The sequence below is a fragment of the Gorilla gorilla genome, chromosome 20, assembly GCF_029281585.2.
Source record: "Gorilla gorilla gorilla isolate KB3781 chromosome 20, NHGRI_mGorGor1-v2.1_pri, whole genome shotgun sequence".
NCBI classification, from domain to species: domain Eukaryota; kingdom Metazoa; phylum Chordata; class Mammalia; order Primates; family Hominidae; genus Gorilla; species Gorilla gorilla.
The window spans coordinates 41,296,706-41,308,758 of record NC_073244.2 but is presented as its reverse complement, the minus strand read 5'-3'; the positions used below and the strand labels follow the sequence as shown (position 1 = coordinate 41,308,758).

Below are 12,053 nucleotides of genomic sequence, written 5' to 3'. Positions count from 1 at the left end.
CAAAGTCACAGTAACTGCCATTTGGTTTGTCTAAAAATGAGTCACAAACACCCAGAAACCATCTCCCTCTTTGGAGAGAAGGTCGCTTTATTTCCATACTGTTGTTAGTGTGATATGATTTTAGTATCCTCTAAGTCAATAAAAGAAAAGTTTAAGAAAGCAGATTTGGCTTAGCAAAGCAGTAAGGAATTGTCTTTAGGCATCTTTTGCATAAATTGAAAATACTGAAGAATTTGCAAGTTACCATGTCTCTTTTCATTTTTGTTTTGTAAGTCGATTTTCCCCCCTTCAAGTTCTAGATGGCAAACAGGAGTAGTTCACATGGTGAGAGACTACCCCTTTTCCATGCCTTCTGTACAGGCATTTTAGTACATTATAATGCAAATTAGAACACCAAAGTATGAGTTCTAAAACTTCTAAACAAAATGGACTTTTATGATTGTCTACATTGCAGATACAGCATTGAGGGTTTTTTCAAATATTTCATTCAAAAGTTGCTCATGGATAAGTCTACCCCATTTTTTTTAAATGCACAATTCAGCACTGATGTTTTGGGAAATGAACTATAGGAAGAGGATTCTAAAACTTACCACACAAGTCTGGCCTCTTGATACATCCAGAATTTGCTGTGCTACTTGCAAGTCCGTTAAAGGCTGCTAAGCCATCAGAACTGTAGGCCCTGAGGACCGACAGCATGTTCATCGGCTTGTCCAGGCTCTGGGGCCCCCGCTCTGGCTTTGGCGGGCCCGCCAAGGGTTCCTGGGCTTGGAGAAGACCCTGGCTGTGCCACTGCTTCTCCGGTGCTTGGGATAAAGGTGAGACCAGTCCTTGGATGGGCTGGGAGGTGCCTGTGGGCTGCAGGCTGTCCCCGCCATCGCTGCTGCTGTCTTTGCTGAGGGCAGACAGTGGCTTGGTCGTCATTTCTGGTTCGGTTTCAACATCCTCTTCATCGTTGTTCTCCCCCTTGGAGGAGTCCATGTCCTCTGAGGAGGCAATGTCAGAGAGGTCATCAGTAGTGTTCTTACTCGTGTTTTCGGGGATCAGGATGGGGGCATCCTCTTCAGAGTGGGCCTTTCCATCAGGCTCCTTGTTGGGGCAGGAACTGGAGGCCCCTGAGCCAACCATGCCTGGGTAAACACCAAACTGCTTGTAGAAGTCTGATGGGAAGTTACAAAATGCAGGGTCCACGTGGCCGGTCCATGCACCGCTCTTCTGCTCCCCCAGAGTCTCCTTGAGCTGACCTTGGGCCATCTTCTCAGAAGCAGAGTCTAGAGAGCTGATCATATTGGAGAGGCCCAGGTCTTTGTTTGATTGTAACGAGGGCAGCAGGGCCATCTTACTCGCCTCCCGGGCTTGGTCTTTGCAGTTGACTGTGACCCCGATGGTGTTATCTTTGCGTTTCGCTTTGCCCAGGTGGTTGGCCTGGAGATGAAGGGCCATGAGCTCCATGGAGGACGTTGTGAAAGCACAAAACAAGCAGCCGTGCCACGCAATGCTGTCCTGCATAGTTACCGAGGAGCCCGGGAGGGAGGCGGCATCTGGCCGCACAGACAAGTCCAGGGGTTCATACTGAGATTTCTCGGACTTCCTCTGGGAGGACTTGCCACTGGGTTTCTCCTCACCACCATCCACTCCGTGGACTTTCATGGAAGGGGGGTCAGCCAGGGCTTTGTCCTTTATGTCCTTCTCCTTCTTCAAGGAACTGAGGACAAAACTGTCCATGAAAGCTTGCAAGGACCCTTGGAAATTCACACCATTGCTCACAATGCTTTGATAAGCTCTTCCGATCTCAGAGAAGTGGGTGCTTTTGGAAGGAAGGTCAGTGCCTTTCAGAGCATCTGAGGGGACCTCCGAAGACATGCCCGCGGCCTGCCCCGAGTGATCTCCGGAGGAGAGAACCCCTGATGTCCACTGCTGAGATGCAGGGCCTCCTCTGAAGTCGATTCCAGGGAGACCCTTGAAGGCCCCCCTCAGGATGTCTGGCCTGATGAACAGAGAAGCTTTGCTTGACATCTCGTCCTTGTGGTCTTGATTTGGGGGTTGCCCAGACAGCGGCCCAGCCCCGTTCTGCCGCTCCCGATGGTGTCGCTCTAAGTGGTATTTTAAGGACGCTGACTGCGTGCCGGCATAGTCACAGTGCGGACACTTGTAGGGTTTCTCACCTGCAAGATTTTGATATAAGAAAAAAAAGAGGCGTTTATCTCATTTTGGTGTGCTGAACGAGGCTGGAAGGATCAACATTTGTTCTTTGAAACAAAGCAGCTCAAACTAATAATTAGAGAACAACTGTTTTTTAATAGAAGAATAATTCGTACTCTTAAGCTTTTTTAATGATTTTGTACCATTTGGGACTATTCAGGAATGACATACTATCTACACACAATTAGCTATCTTTTTCTTTATCTAACATGTGAAAACGGCTGTAGATTTAAAAGCTATGATTATGAAAATTAAGCATAATAATTTCAGCCACAGTGATCATTAAAAGTAGAAGTTTAAAAAGAGAAAGTATGTCACAAATGGGTGGTTGCAATATTTTGTGTATACAATAGCTCTAAAATTTGTTTAAATTATACACATGGAAACCATTTTTAAACCTAAAAATTTTATGGCACTGTTACGCAAGACTGAAATGAATGATTTAAGTCTTGCTCTGCAGTAAATCATGGATATAATTAGCAAATGGCATACTGCACAAGTAATTTATCATTATTTGGAGGGCACCATTCCAGACGGGCTCAGATATCTGCAGACCTACTGCACTGTTTCTAAATAAAGAACTATAAATACAGATTCTATAAAATATTAATACCATTACAGTGCATTATGATTGCAGCATGTAAAGACATATAGTTAAGATAAAAAGCAGTCAATAAAACTTAAAAGAAAATGAGTAATAAAAAGGCACAAAATATATTTAGTTTCTGTATTTGAAATTAACATTATCTACTGGTCTTTGTAGTGCCTTAAATTTGTACTAATGGCAAACCTAATGCTCCGGTGGTAAAATGTGTAATTTACCTATAATAAGCGCTTTCTAGAGAATAAAAACAGCTTTAAAGAGTGTTTTAAAACATATAAGATAATTTTCATGAATTAAATATTTATTTAAATTCAACACCCCCAACTTCTATTGTTGTTTCCACGGTGGAAAAAGATACCAGAAGAGACAACTTACATTTGCTGGCTTTGTGGGATAGAGAAGGGGAAGAAGGTAAACGACTGCAGATTTAAATATATTCCAAGAATTTGTTAGCAATCCCAGGTCTTTTCCAGACTTTGCAATCAAAAGGCTCTCTGGAAGGAACGGGGACTGGACAGTCCCCGCTCTCTTATTCACAATGGTGCCCTGTCAATATCCACAATTATTTCTTCCAGGAACCTCAACTATTCCCCCTCCCCTTCCTCTGTTCTATTGTAAAATAGACTGATCTAAAAAGTAACAACAAATCATCAGTGAATGGTGTCTTCTGAAGACATTTCACTGTGTCTAGTCTCAGCGGAAGGCATGAGTCCCAGTTCTCCAGGCACAGGGCATTTGGGGGCATGGACTTTGTGAGCAAGAGGGCCACCAGCCTGGTTCTGAGCAGGAGATGCCATGTCATCTCCAGATCACATGCCAGAACCGTGGACACCCTGCCTGCCTTATCAGAACAAGGGTGCCAGGTGCTATGAGCAGCTGAGATCTCTCCTGGACACTTTTTCAGAGGTGGCCCTTAGGTCTAGGAAGGGAACCCAGCAGGGAATCTGTTTCTCTAAACATAAAGGTCACAGTCATCTCTAGCTAGACCAATGACAGGCATCTAGGAGGAAGCCTCTATCCCCTTTGGGGTAGAGGTACAGAGAATTTCAGGCAGTAATTTCCCCCTTCTTGGAGTCAGTCCCAGGTTAGACTCAGACTCATTGAGCTACTGCTATGTAGACATCCCATCGCAGGCCAGGCTGGGATGGGGCACTTCTGGGCAGCAGGATGTCATGGCTGATTCAGCTTATCTGGAAGCCCAGTGATCAGGTGTGACAGAGGCAGTCCCCAAAACTTAGAGGGGTTGTGATGGGGCCCACAGCAGGCAAGCCTACCTAGAAACTCAAGATCCTGCCCTACGGGTGAGAGCAAGCCCTGCAGGAGGGCCAGGCGATGAAAGCCTGCAGAGGTGAGGCCCGCAGGTGCCTGGTGGGACTCAGGCTGTGTTTTAGAAATGCACCTGGAAATGATTATGTGCATCTGGCAGGCAAAGGGGCCGTAGAGAAAGCACGGGCATTCATTAGCGGAGCTAAAGAGGGGGAAGGTGGACTTTCCTCTCAAGCCTGGGAATGTGGAGGGCTGCCTTTCTGGGTGGGGACTGTGGGGATGCACAGAGGATGTGTGTGTCTATTTCCAATGGATACATGTTTGAAAGGCACACAGGAGGCCGAGCGCAGTGGCTCACACCTGTAATCCCAGTACTTTGGGAGGCCGAGGCAAGAGGATCACAAGGTCAGGAGATCGAGACCATCCTGGCTAACATGATGAAACCCCGTCTCTACTAAAAATACAAACAATTAGCCGGGCGTGGTGGTGGGTGCCTGTAGTCCCAGCTGCTTGGGAGGCTGAGGCAGGAGAATGGCGTAAACCCGGGAGGCGGAGCTTGCAGTGAGCCGAGATGGCGCCACTGCACTCCAGCCTGGGCGACAGAGCAAGACTCCATCTCAAAAAAAAAAAAAAAAAAGACATATGGGAGCGGTAGTACTCAAACTGTATTGTGCATTAGAACCACCAGGGGAGTGTGGTAAGACACCAATTCTGGCCCTAAGGCACAGCAGTTCTGATTCCCTGGGTCTGGGGTCGGCGCAGAAGTTGGCCTTGTAAGCGTCCCTATGATTCTGATGCAGACATGTAAAGACAACCGCTTGAAAAACCACCCTGGAATTGCCTTGGGGGCTTGATGAAGTGCTGATACCTGGTCCCACCTCCCCACATTCTGAGTTAATTGGCCAAAGATGCAAACTTGGTTTCGGGATCTTTCGGGACTTTCCCAGGTGGCCCTCTGTGGATCCTGAGTGGGGAACCGTTGTAGGCAGCCTTCCTTGGAAGTGCCTTTGAAGTGGGAACCATGAATGGTTTAGCAGGGAAGACAGTCTAGACCTCAGGAGGTATTTGAGAATCTGGACTAGGGACTGGACACCCACGCTACTCTGAATTCCACTGGACACAGAATCCTGGTCTTGGGACTTTTTCTTCCTCAACCTGTAATAAGACATGTTGAAGCACATGTTCTGTGGGGTCTCACGCCAATCCTAAGCTCGTTTAGGAGCTAAACTAAGTCTCCTGAATAGAGCCAGTGCTACTTGTGCACATACATGTCACCCACTGACTCAGAAACCTTCAGTTTGATTCACACACATTTTTTTGATGGAGTGAACCAATGGATGAATGAATAAACACCTGCAACCTCCCTTCTTGACCCTGGAAACTGAGTAAAAACCAAAGAGGCAGGTTCTCTGCTCTCACGGCTTTTGGAGGAGACATATCATATAGCAGGCTAGCAGAGTTCACGCACACGCACTCTCACACTCACACACAGCATGTGAGTGCGCAGGAAGATAGCATCCCTTCACTCCACCCACTGTCTTTAGAGTTCAAAATAGGCCTTGCCCTTCACTGCTCCAGAGAATAAAAGCCAGAGCTGAGAAACAAGAAAGGCTAATTCCTAGCATTGGAGTCTCCACGGGCCCAGGCCTGGTGAATTAGGAGCTGCTTCATGAGCTTTCAAGGGTTTTCTGAATGCACGTGCTATGCAAGGTTCTAGAAAGCTCTCCACCCACGCTTCCTCTGCCTTCTGCACTGGGATGAAAGGGCTGCATTGCTCTTTCTGTCCATTTCTCTATACAGTTCCACCTCCCGCCGGGTCGCTAAAGGGCTTGGTTTGGGTGGCTTCTTCCGACCATCCCAGTTCCTCAGTTAAGTGCTCCAGGTGGGCACGCTGTTCCAGGGGATAAACCCTTCCCCTTTGGACTTATGTTCACAAAGAAACCAGCTCAATTTTAATTTCCTCGTAATCACTAAATGATTGGAAGAACCACCCCTGCCCTCTATCTCAAAGCCCTTGCTCCCCTTTCCGGGCTTCCTATCCAACAAGGGGCACAGGGAAAGGCTTTGGAGATGAAAGTGAGCCCCGGCCAGGGCGTGTTTCTAGCCAGGCACACCCAGAGATTGAGCTGTGAACCTCCTTAGAACCCCAGCAGCCCCAGGGCCTTGTGCTCCACTGGAAACATCCCAGCTGTTTCCCAGGCATTCTTTCCTCAGAGGGCCCATTTCAGAGTGCTCAGGAGGCAAACTACTTACAACGTTGGCCTAGACGGGGTGGGGCAGCAACCACAAGGAGAGGCCTAACAGCACATTTCACAGGCTCTGGGGTGCGGTCTACATCTGCTCTTTCATTTGGCCGGCACAGGCAGATGCTGAGTCTACCTGAGCTGAGAACCGCTTCCCAGCCAAGGCCTCTGCATCTGGATGTGCTCTTCTGCCCAAGCGCTCTGGGCTAACTCTAGCAAATCCCAGGCCTCCGGACATGGCCAGATCCATGCCAAAAGAGCCAGGCATTGGGCCTGCCTAGCCCTGCCCAACCAAGGCTGGACTCTGCCTGAGACTCAGGTCTGCATTGCCTGGGCAGCCCCATGGTACAGGCAACCCCAGACCCTGCCAGCAGCTCTGTCTAGTTGAGTGATTGGCCACTTAGGCCATAAATGAGTCCCATCTACTGAGGGGACCACTCAGGCTGCCTCCCAAGGTTTCCAGGGGGTCAAGAGTCCTCTGGTGACCTCCATGATGTTTGTGGTTCATTGCTTTGTGTTTATCTGTTATATGTGCCACACACTTGCATGCAGGCAGAACCACACAGATCAGATGAGTATGCAAAACAGCTGTTCTCTCCTGGAGCACAGTTTCACTCAACTCTAACCAACTGTGGGCACTAGAACCTTTGATTTTCCAAGAAAAGTCTCAGCCAGGCATGGTGGCCCAGGCCTGTAACCCTAGCACTTTGGGAGGCCAGGCAGGAAGATCACTTGGGCCCAGGAGTTTAAGACCAGCATGGGCAACACAGGGAGACCTCGTCTCTACAAAAAATTTAAAAATTAAGCAGGTGTGGTGTCACACACCTGTGGTCTAAGCTACTTGGGAGGCTGAGGCAGGAGGATCGCTTGAGTCCACGAGTTGGAGGCTGCAGTGAGCTATGATTACACCACTGCACACCAACCTGGGGGATAGAGTGAGACCCTGTCTCTAGAAAAAAGAAAAGTGTCATATCTATGAGGTTTCTGTGTGCAGTATCTTAATTTTTAAATATTAGTACCTATCTCAAAACTTTTCAAACACTGAAGGGTCACAGTGCTCTATTTTACAGGTGGGGTCTGGAGCAGGCAGTCATTGTGAAATGTGCAGAATGGGGCTCTTTGCCCACTAAGGGAAGCAGCTACGAACACTGGTAGCCTTCTGCGGGGAAACCTCTCACTATATTTTAAGGAGTAAGATGTGGGCCCAAACAATGCATTTCTAGAAAGAAGAGTTTTGCTAGAAAAGGCATAATGAAATTAAAAGGCTGCAGTTCATCATTCCAATTGATTAATGAAATTATTGGAACTGTCGTACAGTAAGCCAGCTTCCCACTGACACATGGCATAAGATATATATTTAGCTTTAGAATATCATTGATACCTCTCCCAAGTCACTGTATCATCAATTTCTAGAAATATACGACCAGGTGGTTTAATTAGTTCACGGTACCTATTTTTACATGCTCATATCTTTTATAATTCTGAGCCTCTACTTTGCTGTTGATATGTCAAAGGAACCCTCACTGTTCCAGGGAGTTATTCTAGAGCTATTTAGAGCAAGTTCCCACCAGCACCTCTCCAAAAATAACAGGTGGATTCATATTCTCTTTGGAAACCATTTTAAGGTTTAAGATGTGATTCATGCTTCTCATTTATTTATTTATTTATTTATTTATTTTTTTGCTAAATCTCCAAAAGTGTTTCACTTTTAAGTTGAGCAACTGAATATTTTCCTGTATTTGCATCCTCAATTTGATATTTATTTAGTCCTTCTCCATCTCTTTACTTAGTTAACACCAGGAGAGATAAATATGGTGGTGTCTTTGCAGCAAAGCTTCAGTACATTAATATAAATTGTACACTAATTCCCCCAAAGCATATATATGTTGTAAACCTGAAGACTTTTCACACAGCTGCTTATTGCTAAACAGTGCCTTGTCCAGAAGGGGACAATCTGTGTCTCTAATTGCTGTCACTGAAGCCCAGATTCATTATGTGACTTTCCCATTAAAATGTGAGCATTAATTTGTATAATGAAATATCACCCACTGCAGTGTTCATTAGCCATGCCCTACTGTATACAGCACATTGTTAGCTACCTAGAAACTGTAGTTAATTTCACTAATGGATATTTCCCTACTTAGTGTTTGGTAGGAAATTTATACTGTAACATTACCTCTTCAACTTTTAAGGAAATTTAAATTCAATCAATTATTTTCAACAAAAGTTTAGGATGTCATTAAGGCAGGAAAAGCAAGGATAGGGAACCGAGGAGGAATAAACCGGGCTTTTAGTTCACCTCAGATATAGAAAAATGATGGAATTTTAATTCAAAACAAAAAGAAAAAAAGACTTATCTCCTTTTGGAGATTTTTTTTTTTTTTTCATCATTACTCAGGTGGTTGGTCCCCCACTAACGGCAAAAACGCATGCTCTCTTTTTGGAAAAGGAAATGAGAAGAATACCCATTTTAACTGATCCTTTTTTGAAAATGTATGCAAAGTGCTTTTATATTTACTCAGTGTGTGAAAACAGCCTAGATACCTTACATAGAAGCATCAAATGTAAGAGACGTAGACACCAGCCATAAGGCACCTGGATGGGGCCGGCTGGAAGTTTCATTTCCACCCATGTTTATGTACCAGCCGCTGCTCGGGAAGCACTTTGAAGATGAGAGGTAGTTTCCACCATAGCATGAGTTTATCAGCTCTGTGATGCTGGAAGTGATTCCACTCCCACTCACCCCCACCCCGTTTCCATCCCAGGAGGTCAGAGCACCTCCACATGCCACAGTGGCCATGCCTCACCCCTAACCTCGCTGTGCTAATGGGGAAACCCAAGCACGTGGGGCCAAGGAAGCCTGGCCTGGGGCCAGTCTGAGGGAGGGGTCAAGGAGGAGCTGGGGTGCACAGTACTTCCCTTTTAAATTCCCTGGAGGCTGCGCCAACACCACTTGTGAGTACAAGTCACTTCTTTCCTTCCTGTTGGGTATGGTGTGGACACACACTGTCAAAGAAATGTTGCATTAATTCCCTAAAACAAGCCAGAAATTCACTCAGAAAAGTAAAAAGTAGCAATACAATGCAGCGGTGAAGAGAATGAGATTCTGAATTAGGCAGATCTGATTATAACCTTTAATCCAAGCCTGGACAACTCCGGGATGGGATAACTTCACGTCTCTGTCTCTGAGGCTCAGCGCCCTCCCCTGCAGCGGGGCAGGGGATGGAGCCTTGGTGACTGAGGTGCTGTAGGGATGAAGGAGCGAGTTAATGCAAAGTGTCTAGCACAGAGCCTGCATATGGGCGTGGATAGAACGTGGCAACTACCATCACTGTTATTGCGCCGTTACTCCATCCCTGCGGGCTGAGTTCTGTGTTAAGCCAGTTGCTGTCATGCTTTGTAGTCACAAGGCAAGATAATGTCCAGGTCTCCCTCCCTACACCCGACTGGGTGTGCAGCCCTTTGGGGGCTGCAGGGGAGAACGCCCTCCCTTCCACAATCCTCCTTGGTCCTATAGGAAAGGGACAAGAATACAGGTGAGAGCCCAGCCAGCATCCAGGAGCTGTGCCGTGAAGACAGCAGCCAGGAGTTGGGGGGTGCCGGGCGTACCCTTCAGCCCAATGCTGAACCCCCGTGACCACAGCTGAAATCCCTGGGAAACCACCACTGACTTCCCTGTGCGGATCCATTCCCACAAAGAGGTTCCCGACTCGGGGCTGGAACATGGGGCACATCAAAACCAGATTAATAAACCACTCGCAGAACTCGAGAGGGAGAAGAAACTAATGAGATTTATTTTTAATTAGTCCCTGAACTTTCATGCCTCCAAGTTTTCACGAGTGAAGTTGCTTATTACATTTCTCTACAATGGTCATTCCTTGAGACAACAACCCCATCCCGAAAAACCCGCACATGGGAGATCCTCGGTAGGGAACCCAGCCAGGAGTCCTGCAGCCACGCATGAGCTGCTCACCCACCAGGTGGTCACGCCTCCCCCAGGCTTTCAGGGACCTGTCAGCATCTGCCTGCTTCCTGTACACACAAAACAGATACATCAGACCTTCCAGAGTACCCCCAGGCACCTGGCTTCCCAAGGTAGTGCGCAGGGAGAGGACATGGAGGAAAAGAATGGCATGGGTGCATAGAGACCAATCCTGAAATGATTTGCCAACCTCTCAGGAGACTCTGGGGACATGCACCCTCCCCGTTGCATGTTACAACTAGATGTTTGCTGATGTATTTCTGTGATGGTTAATTTTTGTGTGCCAATTTGACTGGGCCACAGGGTGCCCAGATATTTGGTTAAGGATTCTTCTGGGTGAGTCCATGGGGGTGTTTCTGAATGAGATGAACATTTGAATGGGTGGGCTGAGTAAAGAAGGTGGCCCTCTCCAATGTGGTGCACCTTGTCCAATCCGTTGAAGGCATGAATAGAACAAAAGCCTGAGCAAGGGGGAGTGCACTCGCTATGCCTGGCTGTCTTTCAGCTGGGACATTGGTCTGCATTCTGGCTCAGACTTGAACTGGAATTCACACCATCAGCTCTCCTGAGTCTCCAGCTCACCAATTACAGGTCTTGGATCTTAGGACTTCTCAGCCTCCATAATCACTTGAGCCAATTTCTTATAAATCTCTCCTGTGTGCGTGTGTGTGTGTTGGGGGGGGGGGGGGGGGTGCATATCTGCTTTTCTTTTCTTTTTCTTTTCTTTTCTTTCTTTCCTTTCCTTTTCTTTCCTTTTATAGAGATGGGGTCTCACTATGTGGCCCAGGCTGGTCTTGAACTCCTGGGCTCAAACAATCCTCCCGCCTCAGCCTCCCAAAGTGCTGGGATTACAGGTATGAGCCACTGTGCCTGGCCATATATACATTTCCTATCGGTGCTGTTTCTCTGGAGAACCCTGACTGATGCAATCTCCTTTCTGAGCCTGCAATAACGGGCTCTGAATTTGAATCACAGACACTGTGCCGTAGAATAAAAATTGTCCATATCCAGTTATTGGACCCTAGTCTGCCCAGGGTAATGTTTCCATGAGGAGAGAAGTTCAGCCGCCTCTGGGTCAAGCAGCCATCAACGTCTGCCCTGCCTGGAGCCAGAGTGAGGCAGCCTCCAGGATCTGATGGCCTTAGGGACCCCCGAGATCCTGCAGGAGCCTCCCCTTGGTCCCCTGAGGACCTGGCTGAAGCTTAGGGTGCACCAGAAACATCCTAGTGACCCATAGGCTCTCTCGGGCTCCCAGATGTTCAGAACAACCTGACTGGTGCATCTAGTCAGCACCTCTCCAATAAACAGGTGTTAGGAGAAGAGAAACAGTAATTGAGTTAATGCAGTGGGGAGAAAAAGGAGAGAGGTTTTATCCATTGATGTTACATGATCGAGACTTCCAATAAAGATGCAGTCAGACAGAAAAAATACAGAGAAGGTGCCATCTGATATCCCAATTAAAAATATATTTATATTACACACTGGGTTTTTAAATGTGCTCATATGGGTCCATTGTTTAAAAACTTCAAAAAGATGGCATTTTGGAGTACATGTATTTTTGTTTTGTAATAAGACTGCTGTCCTCTGGCCATGTCATTTAGAAATACAAAAACTGTATGGTATTTGGAGCAAGTAGAGACACCAGGGCCAAAAGAGAGGCAGTCAGGGCCTCTCACCAACTTGAGTCCCACATGAAATCACTTATTAACAAATACGTTGATTGTGATTTTTAATTACTTGTGTAATCTACACTTTTACA

At 46.9% G+C, this 12,053-nt stretch overlaps 1 protein-coding gene across 21 annotated transcripts in view; it reads right to left on the bottom strand.

The window, feature by feature from the left end:
• Positions 1 to 12,053, bottom strand: part of ZNF536 (zinc finger protein 536) — a 489,254-nt gene that overhangs the window by 163,351 nt on the left and 313,850 nt on the right. For all 21 annotated transcript variants that reach the window (XM_055370933.2, XM_055370935.2, XM_055370940.2 and 18 more), the window contains one exon: positions 591 to 2,162. In XM_055370933.2, coding sequence (XP_055226908.1) covers positions 591 to 2,162 — 1,572 coding nt within the window. The remainder of the gene's footprint in view (positions 1 to 590; positions 2,163 to 12,053) is intronic.